Source organism: Mustelus asterias, chromosome 12, assembly GCF_964213995.1.
Source record: "Mustelus asterias chromosome 12, sMusAst1.hap1.1, whole genome shotgun sequence".
Taxonomy (NCBI): domain Eukaryota; kingdom Metazoa; phylum Chordata; class Chondrichthyes; order Carcharhiniformes; family Triakidae; genus Mustelus; species Mustelus asterias.
The window spans coordinates 9,530,683-9,550,513 of NC_135812.1; the positions used below are offsets into that span (position 1 = coordinate 9,530,683).

The 19,831-nt window shown below is 45.9% G+C and overlaps 1 protein-coding gene across 1 annotated transcript in view; it reads right to left on the reverse strand.

Moving 5' to 3' along the window:
• LOC144501230 (multidrug and toxin extrusion protein 1-like) overlaps positions 1-16,585 on the reverse strand; it is a 52,707-nt gene extending 36,122 nt beyond the window's left edge. Inside the window, exons 1-5 of the mRNA XM_078224691.1 lie at positions 16,458-16,585; positions 12,770-12,931; positions 11,986-12,087; positions 7,475-7,543; positions 1,602-1,750 (exon numbers count right to left, since the gene is read on the reverse strand). Coding sequence (XP_078080817.1) covers positions 1,602-1,750; positions 7,475-7,543; positions 11,986-12,087; positions 12,770-12,916 — 467 coding nt within the window. The 5' untranslated portion in view covers positions 12,917-12,931; positions 16,458-16,585. The remainder of the gene's footprint in view (positions 1-1,601; positions 1,751-7,474; positions 7,544-11,985; positions 12,088-12,769; positions 12,932-16,457) is intronic.
• Between the last annotated feature and the right edge of the window lie 3,246 nt (positions 16,586-19,831).

Consider the following 19,831-nt stretch of genomic DNA (forward strand, 5'->3'; position numbering starts at 1 on the left):
AGGTTATTGCAGCTGGGACACGGCGGAGTCACAGCTTCTCTGGGAGTTAAAATATCAGAAGCAAAACATTGTACCGTACGTTTCACAGGGTGGCACAGTGGTTAGCACTGCTGCCTCACAGCGCCAGGGACTCGGGTTCCATTCTGGCCTTGGGTCACTGTCTGTGCAGAGGTTTGCACATTCTCCCCATGTCTGTGTGGGTTTCCTCCGGGTGCTCCAGTTTCCTCCCATACTCCAAATATGTGCAGGTTAGGTTGATTGGGCATGCCAAATTGCCCCTTAGTGTCAGGGGGATTAGCAGTGTACATATGTGGGGTACAGGAATAGGGCCTGGGTGGGATTCGGTGCAGACTCGATGGGCCAAATGGCCTCCTTTTGATTTGATTTGATTTATTATTGTCACATGTATTAACAGAAAATGAAAAGTATTGTTTCCTGCGCGCTATACAGACAGAACAGACCATTCATAGAGAGGGAAACGAGAGAGTGCAGAATGCCGTGTTACAGTCATAGCTAGGGTGTAGAGAAAGATCAACTTAATGCAAGGTAAGTCCATTCAAAAGTCTGACAGCAGCAGGGAAGAAGCTGTTCTTGTGTCAGTTGGTACGTGACCTCAGACTTTTGTATCTTTTTCCCGACGGAAGAAGGTGGAAGAGAGAATGTCCGGGGTGCGTGGGGTCCTTAATTATGCTGGCTGCTTTGCCGAGGCAGCGGGAAGTGTTAGACAGAGTCAATGGATGGGAGGCTGGTTTGCGTGAGGGATTGGGCTTCATTCCCGACCTTTTGTAGTTCCTTGCAGTCTTGGGCAGAGCAGGAGCCCATACCAAGCTGTGATACAACCAGAAAGAATGCTTTCTATGGTGTGTATGTAAAGGTTGGTGGGAGTTGTAGCTGACATGCCAATTTTCCTTAGTCTTCTGAGAAAGTAGAGGCGTTGGTGGGCTTTCTTAACTATAGTGTCAGCATGGGGGTTTCAAGACAGGTTGTTGGTGATCTGGACACCTAAAAACTTGAAGCTCTCGACCCTTTCTACTTCGTCCCCATTGATGTAGACAGGGGCATGTTCCCCTTTACGCTTCCTGAAGTCGATGACTATCTCCTTCGTTTTCTTGACATTGAGGGAGAGATTATTGTTGCCGCACCAGTTCACCAGATTCTCTATCTCATTCCTGTACTCTGTCCCGTCATTGTTTGAGATCTGATCCACTACGGTGGTGTCGTCAGCAAACTTGAAAATCAAGTTGGAGGGGAATTTGGCCGCACAGTCATAGGTGTATAAGGAGTATAGTCGGGGGCTGAGAACACAGCCTTGTGGGGCACCGGTGTGGAGGATGATCGTGGAGGAGGTGTTGGAGGTGTTCTGCACTGTAGGGATTGTATGTATGTGTATTGTATGTTGTATGTACCTTAGAAATGGTCTTTCCTGGAAACCCTAGTGTTTCTACCAACATCTGATCTGCTGTAACATACATACATCTTTAATTTAAAATCAACATTAAGTTTACACATGTAAGGAAATAAAATCCTTTTGTAAATCCAACTGTCCTTGGATGCTTGTCAGTTTGAATAAGGTTGCAATGGAAATTAGACAAGATTCTTACTTGGCCACTGCAGGAGACTGTTTGCAAGCCAATAAAATATCCTCGATGTTTATGAAGAGCGCCCAGCAGGGGAAGCAGGCGATCATGAGACTGAGAATCCCTCTTTGGAGAATCACCCCAATTCGCTTCAAGTTCTTGCTGCCGTACGTCTGAAAAATCAGAATAAAAGTTAAAGTGAATTGGATCAACATTGGCCGTTATGTCACATTCTGATGCACACGACTTTGCCACAACAATTGTATCAAAAAATTAAATAAAATATTTTTGTCCTTTAACTAAAACCATGGTAGAACTAAGTAAAATACAGTCGATGCTGGAGACTGAAAGAGGGACTGAAAATGCTGGAAAACCTCAGCAGGTCTTCCAGCACCTATAAGGAGACAAAGCTGAGCTAATGTTTTGAGTGCTTTTGGCCCTTAATCAGAACTGAAGGGAGGGAAAATCTCTGCTTTCTCTCCTTGTAGATGCTGCCAGACCTGCTGAGTTCTTTTCCAACATCTCAGTTCAAGCACCATAATGGAACTATTGGGTATCATTTTTTTTATTTTTTCAAGGGACATGGGCGACATTGGCTGGGTCAGCATTTGTTACCCATCCCTAATTGCCCTTGGGCAGAGTGGCTTGCGAGGCCATTTCAGAGGGCAGTTGAGAGTCAACCACAGACATGCTGGTTAGGGTGCATTGGCCATGCTAAATTCTCCCTCAGTGTGTACCCGAACAGGCGCCGGAGTGTGGCGACTAGGAGATTTTCACAGTAACTTCATTGGAAGTGTTGATGTCAGCCTATTGTGACTAATAAACTTTAAAACTAAAAACAAACTAGGCCAGATCAGGTAAGGGCAGGAGATTTTCTTCCCTAAAGGACATTTGTGAACCAGATGGGTTTTTCCAACAATTGTTTCATGGTCATCAGTAGATTCTCAATTCCAGATCCTTTATATTGGTTTCAAATTCCACCATCTGCTGTGACGGGATTTGAACACGGGTCACCAGAACATTAGCTGATTTTCTGGATTAATAGTCCAGTGATAATACCACTGGGCCATCACCTCCCCACATTCTTGCTCACCGTCTAACATGTTGAGGTTTGTTCAAATCACAAGTGCATCTGAACCAGTTGCATCTCAGCAACTATCTCATTGGTCATGTTACAATGGCCGCAAAGGGGACGGGAGATTGTCGATAGATCTCGCCGTGGGCTTCGTGGAGTACAAGCTCCCTCATTGAGCGAGCAGCGGGTCGACCAATGGGAAACGAGCAGCGGGAGGCTAAAACCTGTTGTTGTAGCCTGGACCATTGTTGTAGGTCCCTGGGTACAGACTTGCTACTCTAAGCCATGAGGGTAGCTCATCCTTTGGTTTCCAATAAAAGGTTTCTTGGTGATGAGGAACTGCCTTTTCTGAATTACTACATTGGCAATGAGGAGTTTAAAAAATCAATTTTGTTCTCGCTCCGTAAGTCAAGATTCTTCTCCGATAAGGAAAAGCAATTCTGCCTCTTTTTAGGAAACTTGAATCCTATGATACTAGTAGGGGCGATTGGGCTCAATACATTGGGCGCATGTGTTGCTTATTTCATGCTAAAAACATTGAAGGAAATGAAAAACATAAAGTAATATTGTTACTGGCAATGTGAGCCCCCACCTTCAGTGTGATATAAAGTCTGACCTATCCAGATTCCCTTGACTCGAAAACCTTGGATGGACTCGTAGACCTGGCGAAAAACCACCATGACCCAAAGCCCGCTGCTATGATCCAGGGGTATTGCATCAACATGGCCGGGAAAACCCCTGGGGAACCTGTCACCGAGTTCTTGGCTAGCTTATAAAAATTAGCAGGACATTGCGAATTCGGACCGCCTCTAAATGAAATGATGCGAGACAGATTGGTGTGCAACATAAATAAGCTAACTACATAAAGTAAGCTGGCAGAACCCAATCTGTATCAGAAAAAATGCCATCGAGGTAGCTTTATCACTGGAGAATGCAGAATAAGGAGCTCAGGAGCTACAGGGGGAGTCAAAGAAACCCAAGTCTGTGCCGACACAGATGCCTCTCTAATCTAATATTTTCTGTGTGCTCCATATCCCTCGATTCCCTGCCTATCCATGTATCTATCCAGATGCTTCTTGAACGTTGTTATAGAATCTGTTTCCACCACCTCCTCTGGCAACGCGTTCCAGGCATTCACCTCCCTCTGTGTGAAAAACTTGCCCCTTACATCTCTTTTAAACTTTCCCCCTCTCACTTTCAACCTACGGCTCGACCTTTCGGCCCTGGGAAAAAGATTCTTGACTATCCACTCTATCCAAGACTGTCATAATCTTGTAAACCTCTATCAGGTCCTCCCCTCATCCTCCGACGTTCCAGTGAAAACAATCCAAGTTTGTTCAACCTTTCTTCATAGTCCATATCCTCCAAACCAGGCAACATCCTGGTAAATCCCTTCTGCACCCTTTCCAATGCATCAACATCCTTGCGGTGGCGACCAGAATTGTACACAATATTCCAAATGTGGCCCAACCAAAGTCTTATACAGCTGCAACATGATTTTCCAATTCATATACTCAACGCCCCGACCGAAAATCATTTATACATATTACATATTACTGGTCAAGCAACAATGTCCTCCAACTAGGGTGAAGGGTCTCATGTAATCAGTCCCCAATGGAGATTGCTTGTGTAAACCAGAAATTTTTGATTTGATTTGATTTATTATTGTCACATGTATTAGCATACAGTGAAAAGTATTGTTTCTTGTGCGCTATACAGACAAAACATACCGTTCATAGAGAAGGAAAGGAGAGAATGCAGAATATAGCGTTACAGTCATAGCTAGGGTGCAGAGAAAGATCAACTTAATGCGAGGTAGGTCCATTCAAACGTCTGACGGCAGCAGGGAAGAAGCTGTTCTTGCCTGCTTCTTCCCTGCTGCCGTCAGACTTTTGAATGGACCTACCTCGCATTAAGTCGATCTTGGTTGATACGTGACCTCAGACTTTTGCATCTTTTTCCCGACTGAAGAAGGTGGAAGAGAGAATGTCCGGGGTGCGTGGGGGTCCTTGATTATACTGGCTACTTTTCTGAGGCAGCAGGAAGTGTAGACAGAGTCAATGCTTGGGAGGCTTAAAGGGCCCCTTGCAATATTGGAGTCCTAATAAGACCATCAGGCAGCCATCCAGCCATGAAGGGGATGGAGGGTTGTTGATACATCTTCCCTTGGGCTCCGAGGAGTACGAGCTCCCTTGTTGAGTGAGTGGAAGCTAGACCAATGGAAAGTGCACAGCAGGAGGTTAAAACCTGTTGCTTTAACCCAGACCGTTGCTGTAGGTTCCTGGGTAGCGACTTGCTTGCATTTAGCCGCGAGCACGGCTCTTCCTTTGGTTTCTAATAAAGGGTTTCTTGGTGATGGGAAACTGGCTGAGGCTGAATTACTGCAGGTCACAGACTTTAATCAGCTCACTCTGTAGGTTGGCATATAATCATCAATCCCTAACCAGATATCCATCAGATTATTTTATAGAGCTACTAATCGACAAAATAGTAACGTTAAAATGAGGTGAGTTTCCATTCCAGATACTATCTACACTTCATCGTGGGAAGAAATGGTCTTGTTCATTTCATTATGTTAAACCCTTCGATATTCCATTCACAACCTGGAGTATTGTGTACAGTTTTCGTTACCCTGTTATAGGAAAGACATTGATAAACTGGAACGAGTGCAGAGAAGATTTACGAGGATGTTGCCAGGAATAGTGGGCCTGAGTTACAGGGAGAGGTTGGCCAGGCTAGGGATTTATTCCTTGTAACGTAGGGGAATGAGCGGTGACCTTATTGAGGTGCACAAAATCATGAGGGGCTTAGATAGGATGAACGCACATTGTCTTTTTCCCAGGGGAGGGGCATTGAAAACGAGAGGGTTTGGTTTAAGATGAGAGGGGAGATTTAAAAGGGACTTGAGGGGCAACGTCTTCATGCAGAGGATGGTGTGTATATAGAATGAGGCACCAGAGAAAGTGGTTGAGGCAGGGATGTGACGTTGGTGTACCTTTAAGAGATGTTTTTTTTTAAATCATGTTCTCTGCAGCTCTCAGTGTTGCTCAGTTGTTTGCAGAAGTCCTTTAATTGCTACTTAAATGGGGTTTGTTTATTTTTACTCTGGAATCTTTTATCACCCTGCATTGTTAGGAGGAAGGTTGGACAGTTCTTTTTCTTAATGAATTTAAGGTTTCATTTTCTATTTTGAGCTGGCAGCAGTGTTAGCTTTAGGAGGGACATCAAGTTGAAAAGAAATGTTTCTGTCTTTCCCTGGTTTTGGAAATTCTGCTGGTTGGCTGAAAGCAAGGCTTCTTGCCTTCCTGGAATGGAAAAACTGTTGTTGATGGCTTGACCAGACTCTCTCCCTGGTGTTCTGGCAAGCTGTTCTGACCCCAAGCTTGTCTGTTTTTTGGTTTATAATTGGTAAAAGTTATTGCTAATTTTCTTTCTATACATGTTAACTGTATTCTTAAATAAACTTTGTTTGATAAAAAGCTCCCTAGTGGGTCATTTGAATCATACCCGAAGTGAAGTATTTTATGCTCACCCAAGCCAAATTCAAATTGCAAAACCTATGATCCAGACGGGCTTCATAATACACTTTGAAGTTTCTGACCTGAATTATAACAGGTGCAATAGCAGTATTTAAAAAGAATTTGGATAAGTACATAGATGGGAAAGGATTAGAGGGATATGGGCCAAACGCGGGCAACTGGAACTAGCTATGAGGATACTATTGTCAGCATGGATCAGCTGGGCTGAAGGGCTTGTTTCCGTGCTGTATTGTTCTATAACAAGAACCTATTTAATTAAGTGTTGGTATTTGCTTTTCACAATGTTGTTTAATGCATTCTCTTGATCTGCTTTCAATGAATTTACTATCAGCCAATGTACATAACCTCCAAAGTTGAAATTTAACATCCTATGTCCTCACCAGTTCTCAATTCATCGAGTCATAGAGGGATACAAAAGAATGGTCTAGTTTGGACCAGGGAGAGGCACGGGCTTGGAGGGCCAAAGGGCCTGTTCCTGTGCTGTATTGTTCTTTGTTCTTTGTTTACAGCATGGAAACAGGCCCTTCGGCCCAACTTGTCCATGTCGCCCTTTTTCTTACCACTAAGCTAGTCCCAATTGCTCGCGTTTGGCCCATATCCCTCTATACCCATCTTACCCATGTAACTATCTAAATGCTTTTTAAAAGACAAAATTGTAGCCGCCTCTACTACTACCTCTGGCAGCTCGTTCCAGACACTCATCACCCTCTGTGTGAAAAAATTGCCCCTCTGGACCCTTTTGTATCTCTCCCCTCTCACCTTAAACCTATGCCCTTTAGTTTTAGACTCCCCTACCATTGGGAAAAGGTGTTGACTATCTAGCTGATCTGTGCCCCTCATTATTTTATAGACCTCTATAAGATCACCCCTCAGCCTTCTACGCTCCAGAAAAAAAAGTTCCAGCCTACCCAGCCTCTCCTTATAACTCAAACCATCAAGTCCCGGTAGCTTCCTAGTAAATCTTTTCTGCACTCTTTCTAGTTTAATAATATCCTTTCTATAATAGGGTGACTAGAACTGCACACAGTATTCAAGGATCATTCTCCTATCCATTGCTCAAGATGATAAAGCCAATTGGAGCTGCCTTTCACTGGTTGGGGTTAAATAATTCAGGACATTCCAGGATTTGGACCTGGGTACTTCCCCAGTCCGTGATAGTTCAAATTCACATCGAGGATAAAGTTCCCCTGGGTTTGAGTTTTAAACATGAATTCTTAGATAGTGAATTAATATTAGGGAGGACATCACAACCCGTTGCAGAGCTTGGAGTTAGTTTCACCTACCTGAGATATGAGTGTGTCACACACTGACGACAACCCAATGCCTATGGAGATACCTGATACTGTTATTGACTGCACAAGACATAAAGAAAAGGAAACATTTAGCAAGATCATCCTGGATGTCAGCAACATGCTACAGAATAATACAGAACATGACGTAGGATCCCCGACCCTTCACACCAGCAGGATCTTCCAGTCCCGCTGAAGGTGACCCCCCCCCGCCCCCTCCCCAGCAACGGAGCAGATGAATCATAGAATCACACAGTGCAGAAGAGGCCCTTCGGCCCATCGAGTCTGCACCAGCACATTGGAAACACCTGAACTCCCACCTAATCTCATCTACCAGCACTTGGCCCATAGCCCTGAATGTTATGATGTGTCAAGTGCTTATCCAGATACTTTTTAAAGGATGTGGGGCAACCCGCCTCCACCACCCTCCCAAGCAGCACATTCCAGACCACCCTCTCGGTAAAAGGTTTTTCCTCACATCCCCCCTAAACCCCCCTGTCCCTCACCTTGGACTTGGGTCCCCTTGTGACTGACCCTCCAACTAAGGGGAACAGCTGCTCCTTATCCACCCTGTCCATGCCCCTCATAATCTTGTACACCTCTATCAGGTTGCCCCTCAGTCTTCTCTGCTCCAGTGAAAACAACCCAAGCCTACCCAACCTCTCTTCATAATTTAAATGTTCCATCCCAGGCAGCATCCTGGTGAACCTCCTCTGCACCCCCTCCAGTGCAATCACATCCTTCCTATAATGTGGCGACCAGAACTGCACACAGTGCTCTAGCTGTGGCCTCACCAACATTCTATACAACTCCAACATGACTTCCCTGCTTTTGTAACCCGCATGATTTTGTAATCTCGATGATTTTGTAATCTAGATGATTTTGTAATCCAGATGATTTTGTAATCTAGATGATGAGACATACAAAATGCCGTAGAGTTCGGGGGGCCAGAGAGTCCTACCCATGGATTATCTATAAATGATGATTCATTTTTGCTCTTCATTCTTTCCCTTTTCTCTTCTCCTTCCCAGTAGAAACCAATTTTTGATGATCCTATGCTTTCTCCTGTGATGTGAGTGTACCTTTAAGAGGTTTTTTTAATCATGGCCACAGCCTTGGGTGATGTCATTGCTGGAAGGAGGAAAAAAGACCCGTGGGCAGGTCAGGTGACCGAAGCTTTTCAGCTTTCAGTTTTGTTTTGGCTGCAATGTTAGAGGCAGTCTTAGAAGCAAGCTGGAAAAGAAGCCTCTTTCTCTCTCTGTTTTGCTTTAAAAATTTTACCAATTAGCTGATAGAAAGGCTTGTTGACCATGCTGCAGTAAATAATCTGTGCTTTGGTGTTTTGGGGAGCTGCTCTGACTAAAAACTGCTCTGAGTTTTCAAGATCATTTGAAATCAGCATCCAGCCCAGGGAACTGGATTCCAGCATCATGTGACCTTTACCCTGTGCAGTGATAAATCTGTTTAAAGGGTTTTGTTTATTGGATATTGGTTTTGATTGGAGCATCTGATACATATTGGTTAAGGGTCATATATTGTTGTCGTTTTGTTTTGATAAAAGTTATTGCTAATTTTCTTCCCTATATGTCAAAACTATATTCTTAAATAAACTTTGTTTAATAAAAGCTCCCCAGTGGGTCATTTGAATCACACCTGAAATGAAACATCTCATGCTTAACCTAGCCAAATTCAAGATGCAAAACTTATGAATCAGGCGGGCTTCGTAAAACATTTTGGAGTTTCTAACCTGCACCATAACACTCCAGACTTGACTGTTCAGGTTCTTTGACCGGCATCCAATCTTCTACCCTGCTGGAGCTGACCTCAGACACAGATTTCCTGCCCCGACCCCAATTTGTACCATGCCTCCTTCAATGCTGACAAGGCACATTCTCCCCGTGTCTGCGTGGGTTTCCTCCGGGTGCTCTGGTTTCCTCCCACAGTCCAAAGATGTGTGGTTAGGTGGATTGGCCATGCTAAATTGACCCTTAGTGTCAGGGGGACTAGCTAGGGTAAATGCATGGAGTTGTGGGGATGGGGCCTGGGTGGGACTGTGGTCAGTACAGACTCGATGGGCCGAATGGCCTCCTTCTGCACTGTAGGGATTCTATGATTATATGAAGTGCTCCTGTTAAATTTCATGGCCGCACAGAAATTTGGACATTCCCACATGGACTGAGCACAAGGTGATCCGTGTGAGTGATTCCGTGTGTGGAGCTGTGCAAAAGAGTGTGATGGTCTTGTGTTTCCATGGTAATAGGGCCATGCACAATAAAAATAATGAGAGGAGACATCGCCCATGTTCGCTGTTTAAATCGTGCATGAGCTTCCGATACAGAAATGCCTCAAATTTAGAATTCTTTATCCTGGTGTTCAAATTCTTCCCCAGCCTCACCCTTCCCTATCTCTGTGACTAGTTCCATGACACCACACAACCCTGCCACAGCAACCTCTGCAAGACGTGCCGGATCATCGACACAGATGCCATCATCTCACGTGAGAACACCATCCACCAGGTACACGGTACATACTCTTGCAATTTGGCCAACGTTGTCTACCTGATACGCTGCAGGAAAGGATGTCCCGAGGCATGGTACATTGGGGAAACTATGCAGATGCTGCGACAACGGATGAATGAACACCGCTCGACAATCACCAGGCAAGACTGTTCGCTTCCTGTTGGGGAGCACTTCAGCAGTCACGGGCATTCGGCCTCTGATATTCGGGTAAGCGTTCTCCAAGGCGGCCTTCGCGACACACGACAGCGCAGAGTCGCTGAGCAGAAACTGATAGCCAAGTTCCACACACATGAGGACGGCCTCAACCGGGATATTGGGTTCATGTCACACTATTTGTAACTTCCACAGTTGCGTGGACCTGCAGAGTTTCACTGGCTGTCTTGTCTGGAGACAATACACATCTTTTTAGCCTGTCTTGATGCTCTCTCCACTCACATTGTTTTGTCTCTTAAAGACTTGATTAGTTGTAAGTATTCGCATTCCAACCATTATTCATGTAAATTGAGTCTGTGTCTTTATAAGCTCTGTTTGTGAACAGAATTCCCACTCACCTGAAGAAGGGGCTAAGAGCTCCGAAAGCTTGTGTGGCTTTTGCTACCAAATAAACCTGTTGGACTTTAACCTGGTGTTGTTAAACTTCTTACTAGTTCCATCCAACAACCCTCCAAGAGCCCCGTCCCCCTCCAATTCAGGCCTCTGGCGTATCTTCATTCACCCCACCACTGGTGCCTTGCTTTCCCAGAATTCCCATCCTCAAACTCCTTTGGCAGTTTTTTTACGACCTCGCTCGGACAAAGCTCGTAAAATCCCGTCTGAGGCCAACGGAGAATTCCGTTCTGCGAGCCGCGCCCACCCCGATTCCGGGGCGGTTGTGCCGGTAAAATTCCGGCACTTGTCTTTCCGACTCTCGCCCCCTCCTTCGGGGACACTCCTTCAAACTTATCTTCTTGATTAAGCTTTAGGGCACCCTACCCTTTTTGGCACGGTGTCAGTTTATTTTGTCTGACTGCACTCCTGTGAAATGTCCTGGGGACATTTACTCTATTAATCAGCTACATAAATGCCAGAGGTTGTTGGTGTTGATACGGTCCAATGGGCCTCAGAGGTCCATGAATAACGTGCACAAGTGACCAGTCCTCATGGGTGAGAGCCAGAGGATTATCGGCCCATGAAGAGCATTGAGACTGAGCCCAATCTCATTCCCACTGATTGTCCACACCCATCGGTCTTCCAGGATGGTTCATTGACAGTGGTGATGAGCTGGATTCCCTAGCTGATGTTCCTGTCCTTCAGCCTAGAGCCACTGAGGTAGGTGTTGTGTTCCAGTTGCCCTTCCATTGAGAGCAGCAGGTAAAGCCCAGGCTTTGTTAAAAGTTCTTATAAGTTCTGTTTGTGAACAGAATTCCCACTCACCTGAAGAAGGGGCTCAGAGCCTCGAAAGCTTGTGTGGCTTTTGCTACCAAATAAACCTGTTGGACTTTAACCTGGTGTTGTTAAACTTCTTACTTTGTTAAAAGGAGCAGTTCGCCAGCTGATAAAAGGCACTAAGATTGACACTGATAGGAAGCAATGTAATTCCGTCCTTATTTTCATAGAATCATAGAATCCCTACAGTACAGAAAGATGCCATTCGGCCCATCGAGTCTGCACCGACCACAATCCCACCCAGGCCCTACCCCCATATCCCTACATATTTTACCCGCTGATCCCTCTAATCTACGCATCTCAGGACACTAAGGGGCAATTTTAGCATGGCCAATCAACCTAACCTGCATATCTTTGGACTGTGGGAGGAAACCGGAGCACCCGGAGGAAACCCACGCAGACACGAGGAGAATGTGCAAACTCCACACAGACAGTGACCCAAGCCAGGAATCGAACCCAGGTCCCTGGAGCTGTGAAGCAGCAGTGCTAACCCACTGTGCTACCGTGCCGCCCTTTTATACCGGATACATTATGATGAATAAATTCTGAACACAAACTCACCGATGTGGCAAGACTAACGGCATCCAATTCAACTTTTCCTAAATGTCCACAGAACACAGTGCTGACAAAACTTATTAGAAATGTCATGAACTCTGTCAAGAACTGTTAAAGGAAAACAAGAGATAAATAATATGTATTGGCCGTTTGACGCGCATCCGAAATCTTTTATAGTTTTACTCCAACCGAACCCATCATAAAATAATTGTCTGTTTTGCTTCAGAAAGCTGAAGCATTTTTAAATTGATTCCAATGTGGGGTTTTTTTTTTCAAGATTGTGAAGGGAAGCGGCGATGTTCTTCCTGGCAAGTTATTCGCTAATGAAGGATTCCCATATCAGGATGCACAAAATAGAAATAATTGTCTTCGAATTAATAGAACATAGAACATAGAACATTACAGCGCAGAACAGGCCCTTCGGCCCACGATGTTGCACCGACCAGTTAAAAAAAAAAAATCAAGCAGAAGGTTTTCACTTTCCGGGTGGGAAGTTGTGGAATAAGGGTCACAGGCAAAGTTACTGAGAGGCATTTTCTACATGGGTGCAGCAAACTGAATTATGCAAATTAAATCGTTGGAGGGAATTTTATAAATATGCTCAACGAAGGTGATTGAATGAATGCCATAATTAAAAGGGAATGCAATAATTGCGTGCAGAGATGTGAGCTGCCTTGATGAGTTCAGTGAAGGAGATGATGTAAATGGGTTTCAGAGACAATTAGATGCATCCCCGGAGACCGCGGTATGGTGAAGGATATGGTGGAAGGTTCGGTGGGTGTAAACTCACCACTGGCCCAGCCAGTCTGGAAAATAATTTCACTTCCTGCCAGAAGTTGGTGGGTTTGAGTCTCCTTATTTTCCTCAGGAACAGGTTCCCACAGGTTCCGGGGGTCTGGGCTACATTGTTGGAGCTTAACTGCGTTGAATTCTCCATTTCTCCAATCCTTCGCTGCAAAGGAAAAATAAGCCAGTTACTTTGCTTCCCTTGTTTGGATAGCTCCTCCCTGATGCCCCATCGGTCGAGAGTTCAGGTTTCTAGGTGTCCAGATCACCAACAACCTGTCCTGGCCCCCCCCCCATGCCGACACTATAATTAAGAAAGCCCACCAACGCCTCTACTTTCTCAGGAGGCTAAGGAAATTTGGCATGTCAGCTACGACTCTCACCAACTTTTACAGATGCACCATAGAAAGCATTCTTTCTGGTTGTATCACAGCTTGGTATGGCTCCTGCTCTGCCCAAGACCGCAAGGAACTACAAAAGGTCATGAATGTAGCCCAGTCCATCACGCAAACCAGCCTCCCATCCATTGACTCTGTCGACACGTCCCGCTGCCTCGGCAAAGCAGCCAGCATAATTAAGGACCCCACGCACCCCAGACATTCTCTCTTCTACCTTCTTCCATCGGGAAAAACAAATGTCTGAGGTCACCGACTCAAGAACAGCTTCTTCCCTGCTGCCATCAGACTTTTGAATGGACTTACCTTGCATTAAGTTGATCTTTCTCTACACCCTAGCTGTGACTGTAACACTACATTCTGCACTCTCTCATTTCCTTCTCTATGAACGGTATGTTTTGCCTGTGTAGCGTGCAAGAAACAATACTTTTCACTGTATGTTAATACATGTGACAATAATAAATCAAATCAAATCAAATCCTTCCAGTCACTCTTATGTCAAATGTGGTTACAGTCTTGAATCCATTTCCCCACCTGGACTCTTTGGGTCATGACTAATTTTTAACAAGCGCCCTTTCAGTGCTGCAGGGTTGCATCATCTACGTTTTGGGTTCAATGCTTTTGCAGGATTTCTGCATATAAATAATTAAACATTAATTATACTGACCGTCAAATTTACAAAGTTTCATTAATGAATGATTCATAAACGCTGCTCTGTTGACTGGCGTCCATTTTGAGGTAGGTTGTAGGATATACTCAGTGTATCCTGCAGCAGTGAACTACACTGAGAATTGGTACTCATCTGTTGATATGGCTTGAGGTTCAACAGTGACATTGACACAATCCAATCTTTGCTTCTGTGGTACAGTTACTGAGGTTCGCTCATTAGGCAGCATGAAGGCACAGTGGTTAGCACTGCTGCCTCACAGCTCCAGAGAGCTGGGTTTGATTCCCAGCTTGGGTCACTGTCTGTGTGGAGTTTGCATATTCTTCCCGTGTCTGCGTGGGTTCCCTCTGGATACCTCCCATACTCCAAAGATTCATAAGATATAGGAGCAGAATTAGGCCACTCGGCCCGTCGAGTCTGCTCCGCCATTCAATCATGGCTGATATGCTCCTCATCCCCATTTTCCTGCCTTCTCCCCATAACCCTTCAACCCATTGCCAATTAAAAATCTCTCTAACTCCTCCTTAAATTTACTCACTGTCCCAGCATCCACCGCACTTTGGGGGCAGCGAATTCCACAGATTCACAACCCTTTGGGAGAAGTAGTTTCTCCTCAACTGTTTTAAATTTACTACCACTTATCCTAAGATGATGATGTGCGGATTAGGTTGATTGGCCATGCTAAATTGACCCTTAGTGTCCCAGGATGCCTAGGTTAAAGGGATTAGCGGGGGTAAATACGTGGGGTGATGGGGATAGGGCCTGGGCGGGATTGTTGTCGGTGCAGACTCGATGGGCCGAATGGCCTCCTTCTGCACTGTAGGGATTCTATGATTCATATCCAGTGAGCTCTGTTTAATTATTTTTGATTCATTCTCAGGATACGGGTGTGACAGGCAAGGACGCCATTTAATGGCCATCCATAGTAGTCCTTTGAGAAACTGGTGGTCAGCCATCTTATAGAGTCTCATTACAACACAGAAGAAGGCCATTCAGCCCATCCTGGCTCGCAGTAGAGCAATCCAGTAAGTTTCATTCCCCAAAACCCTGCAAGTTTATTTCCCTCAGGCGTCAGTCCTATTGAAGTTATTCATCATATCCATTTTTAAAAAAAAGTTTATTTATTAGTCACACGTAAGCTTACATTAACACTGCAATGAAGTTACTGTGAAAATCCTCTAGTTGCCACACTCTGGCACCTGTTCGGGTACACTGGGGGTGAATTTTATCATGGTCAATCCATCTAACCCGCACATCTTTGGACTGTGGGAGGAAACCAGAGCACCCGGAGGAAACCCACGCAGACATGGGGAGAATGTGCAAACTCCACATAGACAGTGTCCCAAGGGAAGTTAAATCTGGGTGCTTGCTCTAGTTGACAGTCTATCTGTAACCTGGCTGGCAAGTTAAAAACATAGCCCAGTGACAACCCATCAAAATATCATTGAGGCAGGGCATCTCAGTGGCACAGTGGCTAGCACTGCTGCCTCACAGCGCCAAAGACCCGGGTTCGATTCCCGGCTTGGGTCACTGTCTGTGTGGAGTCTGCACGTTCTCCCTGTGTCTGTATGGGTTTCCTCCGGGTGCTCGGGTTTCCCCCCTCACAGTTCGAAAGACATGTTGGTTAGGTGCACTGGCCATGCTAAATTCTCCCTCAGTGTCCAAAGATGTGTAGCTTTGGGGGATTAGCGGGATAAATATGTAGGAGTTACAGGCACAGAACAGAGGTGGGCCTGGGTAAAGAGGCTCTGCTGGAGAGTCGTTGCAGACTTGATGGGCTGAAAAGAATCATAGAATCCCTACAGTGCAGAAGGAAGCCATTCGGCCCATCGAGTCTGCACCGACCACAATCCCAACCAGACCCTTTCCCCATAACCCCACATATTTACCCTGCTAATCCTCTGACACTGACATTTAGCCTGGCCAATCAACCAAACCCACGCATCTTTGGACTGTGGAAGGAAACCGGAGCACCCGGAGGAAACCCACGCAGACACGGGGAGAATGTGCGGACTCCACATTGACAGTGACCCAAGGCCAGAATTGAACCCAGGTCCCTGGTGCTGTGAGGCAGCAGTGCTAACCACTGTGCCACCGTGCCGCTCCTTAATAGCCGCCTTCTAAATTCTCCATGCTAAATTCGCCCTCAGTGTACCCAGTGTACCCAAACAGGGACCTGGGTTCGATTCCCGGCTTGGGGTACTGTCTGTGTGGAGTCTGCACGTTCTCCCCGTGTCTGCGTGGGTTTTCTCCAGGTGCTCCAGTTTCCTCCCACAGTCTGAAAGACAGGCTGGTTAGGTGCATTGGCCATGCTAAATTCTCCCTCAGCGTACCCAGTGTATCCAGTGTACCCAAACAGGGACCTGTGTTCGATTCCCGGCTTGGGGCACTGTCTGTGTGGAGTCTGCACGTTCTCCCCGTGTCTGCGTGGGTTTCCTCCGGGTGCTCCAGTTTCCTCCCACAGTCTGAAAGACGTGCTGGTTAGGTGCATTGGCCATGCTAAATTCTCCCTCAGTGAACCCGAACAGGCGCCGGAGTGTGGCGACTAGGGGACTTTCACAGTGACTTCATTGCAGTGTTAATGTAAGCCAATTGTGACACGAATAAATAAACTTTAAAATGATATCTACCTTTTCCTTGATCTGCAATTGTAGCCTTTGCAGCCTTTAGGGTTCCTCTACCTCCTGTATTAGGGTTAGAAGTTCTCGATCGCCGGGACCTCTCCTAAGTGGCTATCACAAGAGATGATTAACTGGTGGAGATGGAGCCGCCGTAGCTGTCTACGGAAGTGTTCATTTCGGATCCTTCGCTTCTCTGCCCCAATAAAACTGGTTGACTTAAAATATAATGGAGGCTTTGGAGAAGATTTCCAGCTTAACGGATGGTGTCCCAAACTGAGTTCCGCCCAAGTGCTTAAGCTCTGAGCATTTGTGAAACTTTTCCAACACAAACAGCCAAGTGGTCACACCAATGTTGCTTCACACGATGAAGCTTGCCCGTTATTTATTAAACCGGAGACTTCTCAATTCACTGATGTGTAATCTAGCATGTGATGTTTATGTTTTCCACAAATTAATTAATTCTGAAAGATAGCAAATAAAATGTTGTCAAAGTGTAGTCACTGTCGGAAATGCGGTGTCCAGTTTGCGCACAGCAAGATCCCACCAGCAGTAACGTTACAATGACAGACAATCTGCTTTAGTTTAGTTAATTCGGTTTATTTTTGGAGTGTGAGAGGAAACCGGAGCACCAAGTTCTCTGCCCTCACTCGCAGTGGCCTCGGGGAATGAATAACTGGTAAATTCCAGGCAATGTATGGGATATAAAACAAAGGGGGTTAAGGTGGAGGGGAAAGGTCACAGTTTAAAGTTTAGGTTTATTGATTAGTGTCACCAGTAGGCTTACATTAACACTGCAATGAAGTTACTGTGAAAATCCCCGAGTCGCCACACTCCGGCGCCTGTTCGGGTAACACTGAGGGGGAATTTAGCACGGCCAATGCACCCTAACCAGCACGTCTTTCAGACTGTGGGGGGAAACCGGAACACCCGGAGGAAACCCACGCAGACAGTGACCCAAGCTGAGAATCGAACCCGGGTCCCTGGTGCTGTGAGGCAGCAGTGCTAACCACTGTGCCACCGTGCCACCCCAAGTTATTGAACTCAATGCTGATTTTTATCTCATCGACTTTCCCGGTGGAATCTCACAATCCTGCCATTCCAGGAATCAGTCTGGTGACCCTTCGCTCAGCGACCCAAGGCAGGAATCGAACCCGGGTCCCTGGCGCTGTGTGGCAGCGGTGATAACCACTGTGCCACCGTGCCACCCCATGCTGAAAGTTTCTGCATTCTTCGTTTAAGGTTAATGCAGGTGTGAAGGGAGATATGGAAACTTCTCACAGCACCTCTGGTGGTCAAATTGTACATATTCTAACAAGTGGGGACAATTTTATGCCAATCTTTAGTCAGATTATTTGATTTAAAACACAGAGATTTTTTAACAATGGAATAGTTTACCAATGGGTGCATGGTGGGGAACGACAGGGTATCACCACAGTGTGACTGGTTGGCACAGGCTGTTTCCAATATCAACATGATCATTTCTAAAGCCCAGGATTATGCGCTGATGTAAAATTTAGTTATCAACTATCTTCCCTGGTTTCTATTCTTAACGGTTCTCTCTTCTCAGCTACTCTCCTCCCCCCTACCCCCCCTTCAAAAATGCCATCCTCAACCCCTCTCCAAAGAACCAGCCAGTGACCCCCTCTGTCCTGGCGAACCATTGCCCCATTTCTCTCCGGTCTATAAACATGTAGTCACCTCTCAAACCCTCCCAGAATTCCTCATTTGAAGCCCTCCTATCAGGTTTCTGCCCTGCCACGGTACAATGACTCAAAGTCACAAATGGTACACTGTGGGTGGAGTTTTCCCACCCTGCTCGCCATGGGAACCATAGTGGACGGGACACGGACCATTGATCTCGGGCGGGATTTTCCGGTCTTGGGGCCTAGTGCGGCTGGAAAATCCCACCCACTGTGTGATTGCAGCCCTCCTTCTTTTTTAGTTGACAAGGTTGCTCACACAACAGAAACATAGAAACATAGAAGATAGGAGCAGGAGGAGGCCATTCGGCCCTTCGAGCCTGCTCTGCCATTCATCACCATCATGGCTGATCATCCAACTCAATAGCCTAATCCTGCTTTCTCCCCATAACCTTTGATCCCATTCGTCCCAAGTGCTATATCCAGCCACCTCTTGAATACATTCAATGTTTTAGCATCAACTACTTCCTGTGGTAATGAATTCCACAGGCTCACCACTCTCTGGGTGAAGAAATGTCTCCTCATCTCCATCCTAAATGGTCCACCCCAAATCCTCAGACTGTGACCCCTGGTTCTGGACTCCCCCCACCATCGGGAACATCCTCCCTGCATCTACCCTGTCTAGTCCTGTTAGAATTTTATAAGTCTCTGTGAGATCCCCCCATCATTTGTCTGAGCTCCAGCGAAAGCAATCCTAACCTAGTCAATCTCTCCTCATACATCAGTCCCGCCATCCCCGGAATCAGCCTGGTAAACCTTCGCTGCATTCCCTCGAGAGCAAGAACATCCTTCCTCGGAAAAGGAGACCAAAACTGCACACAATACTCTAGGTTGAGTGAGTCTCTACCACTTCCACGATCACAGTTTAGGAGAGTGGTCCAAGAAGTGGCTGATGAAATTCAACGTGGGCAAGTGCGAGGTTGTACACTTTGGAAAAAAGAATAGAGGCATGGACTATTTTCTAAACGGTGACAAAATTCATAATGCTAAAGTGCAAAGGGACTTGGGAGTCCTAGTCCAGGATTCTCTAAAGGTAAACTTGCAGGTTGAGTCCGTAATTAAGAAAGCAAATGTAATGTTGTCATTTATCTCAAGAGGCTTGGAATACAAAAGCAGGGATGTACTTCTGAGGCTTTATAAAGCACTGGTTAGGCCCCATTTGGAGTACTGTGAGCAATTTTGGGCCCCACACCTCAGGAAGGACATACTGGCACTGGAGCGGGTCCAGCGGAGATTCACACGGATGATCCCGGGAATGGTAGGCCTGACATACGATGAACGTCTGAGGATCGTGGGATTGTATTCATTGGAGTTTAGGAGGTTGAGGGGAGATCTAATAGAAACTTACAAGATAATGAACGGCTTAGATAGGATGGACGTAGGGAAGTTGTTTCCATTAGCAGGGGAGACTAGGACGCGGGGGCACAGCCTTAGAATAAAAGGGAGTCACTTTAGAACAGAGATGAGGAGAAATTTCTTCAGCCGGAGAGTGGTAGGTCTGTGGAATTCATTGCCACAGAGGGCTGTGGAGGCCGAGACGTTGAGCGTCTTCAAGACAGAAATTGATAAATTCTTGATTTCTCGAGGAATTAAGGGCTATGGGGAGAGAGCGGGTAAATGGAGTTGAAATCAACCATGATTGAATGGTGGAGTGGACTCGATGGGCCGAATGGCCTTACTTCC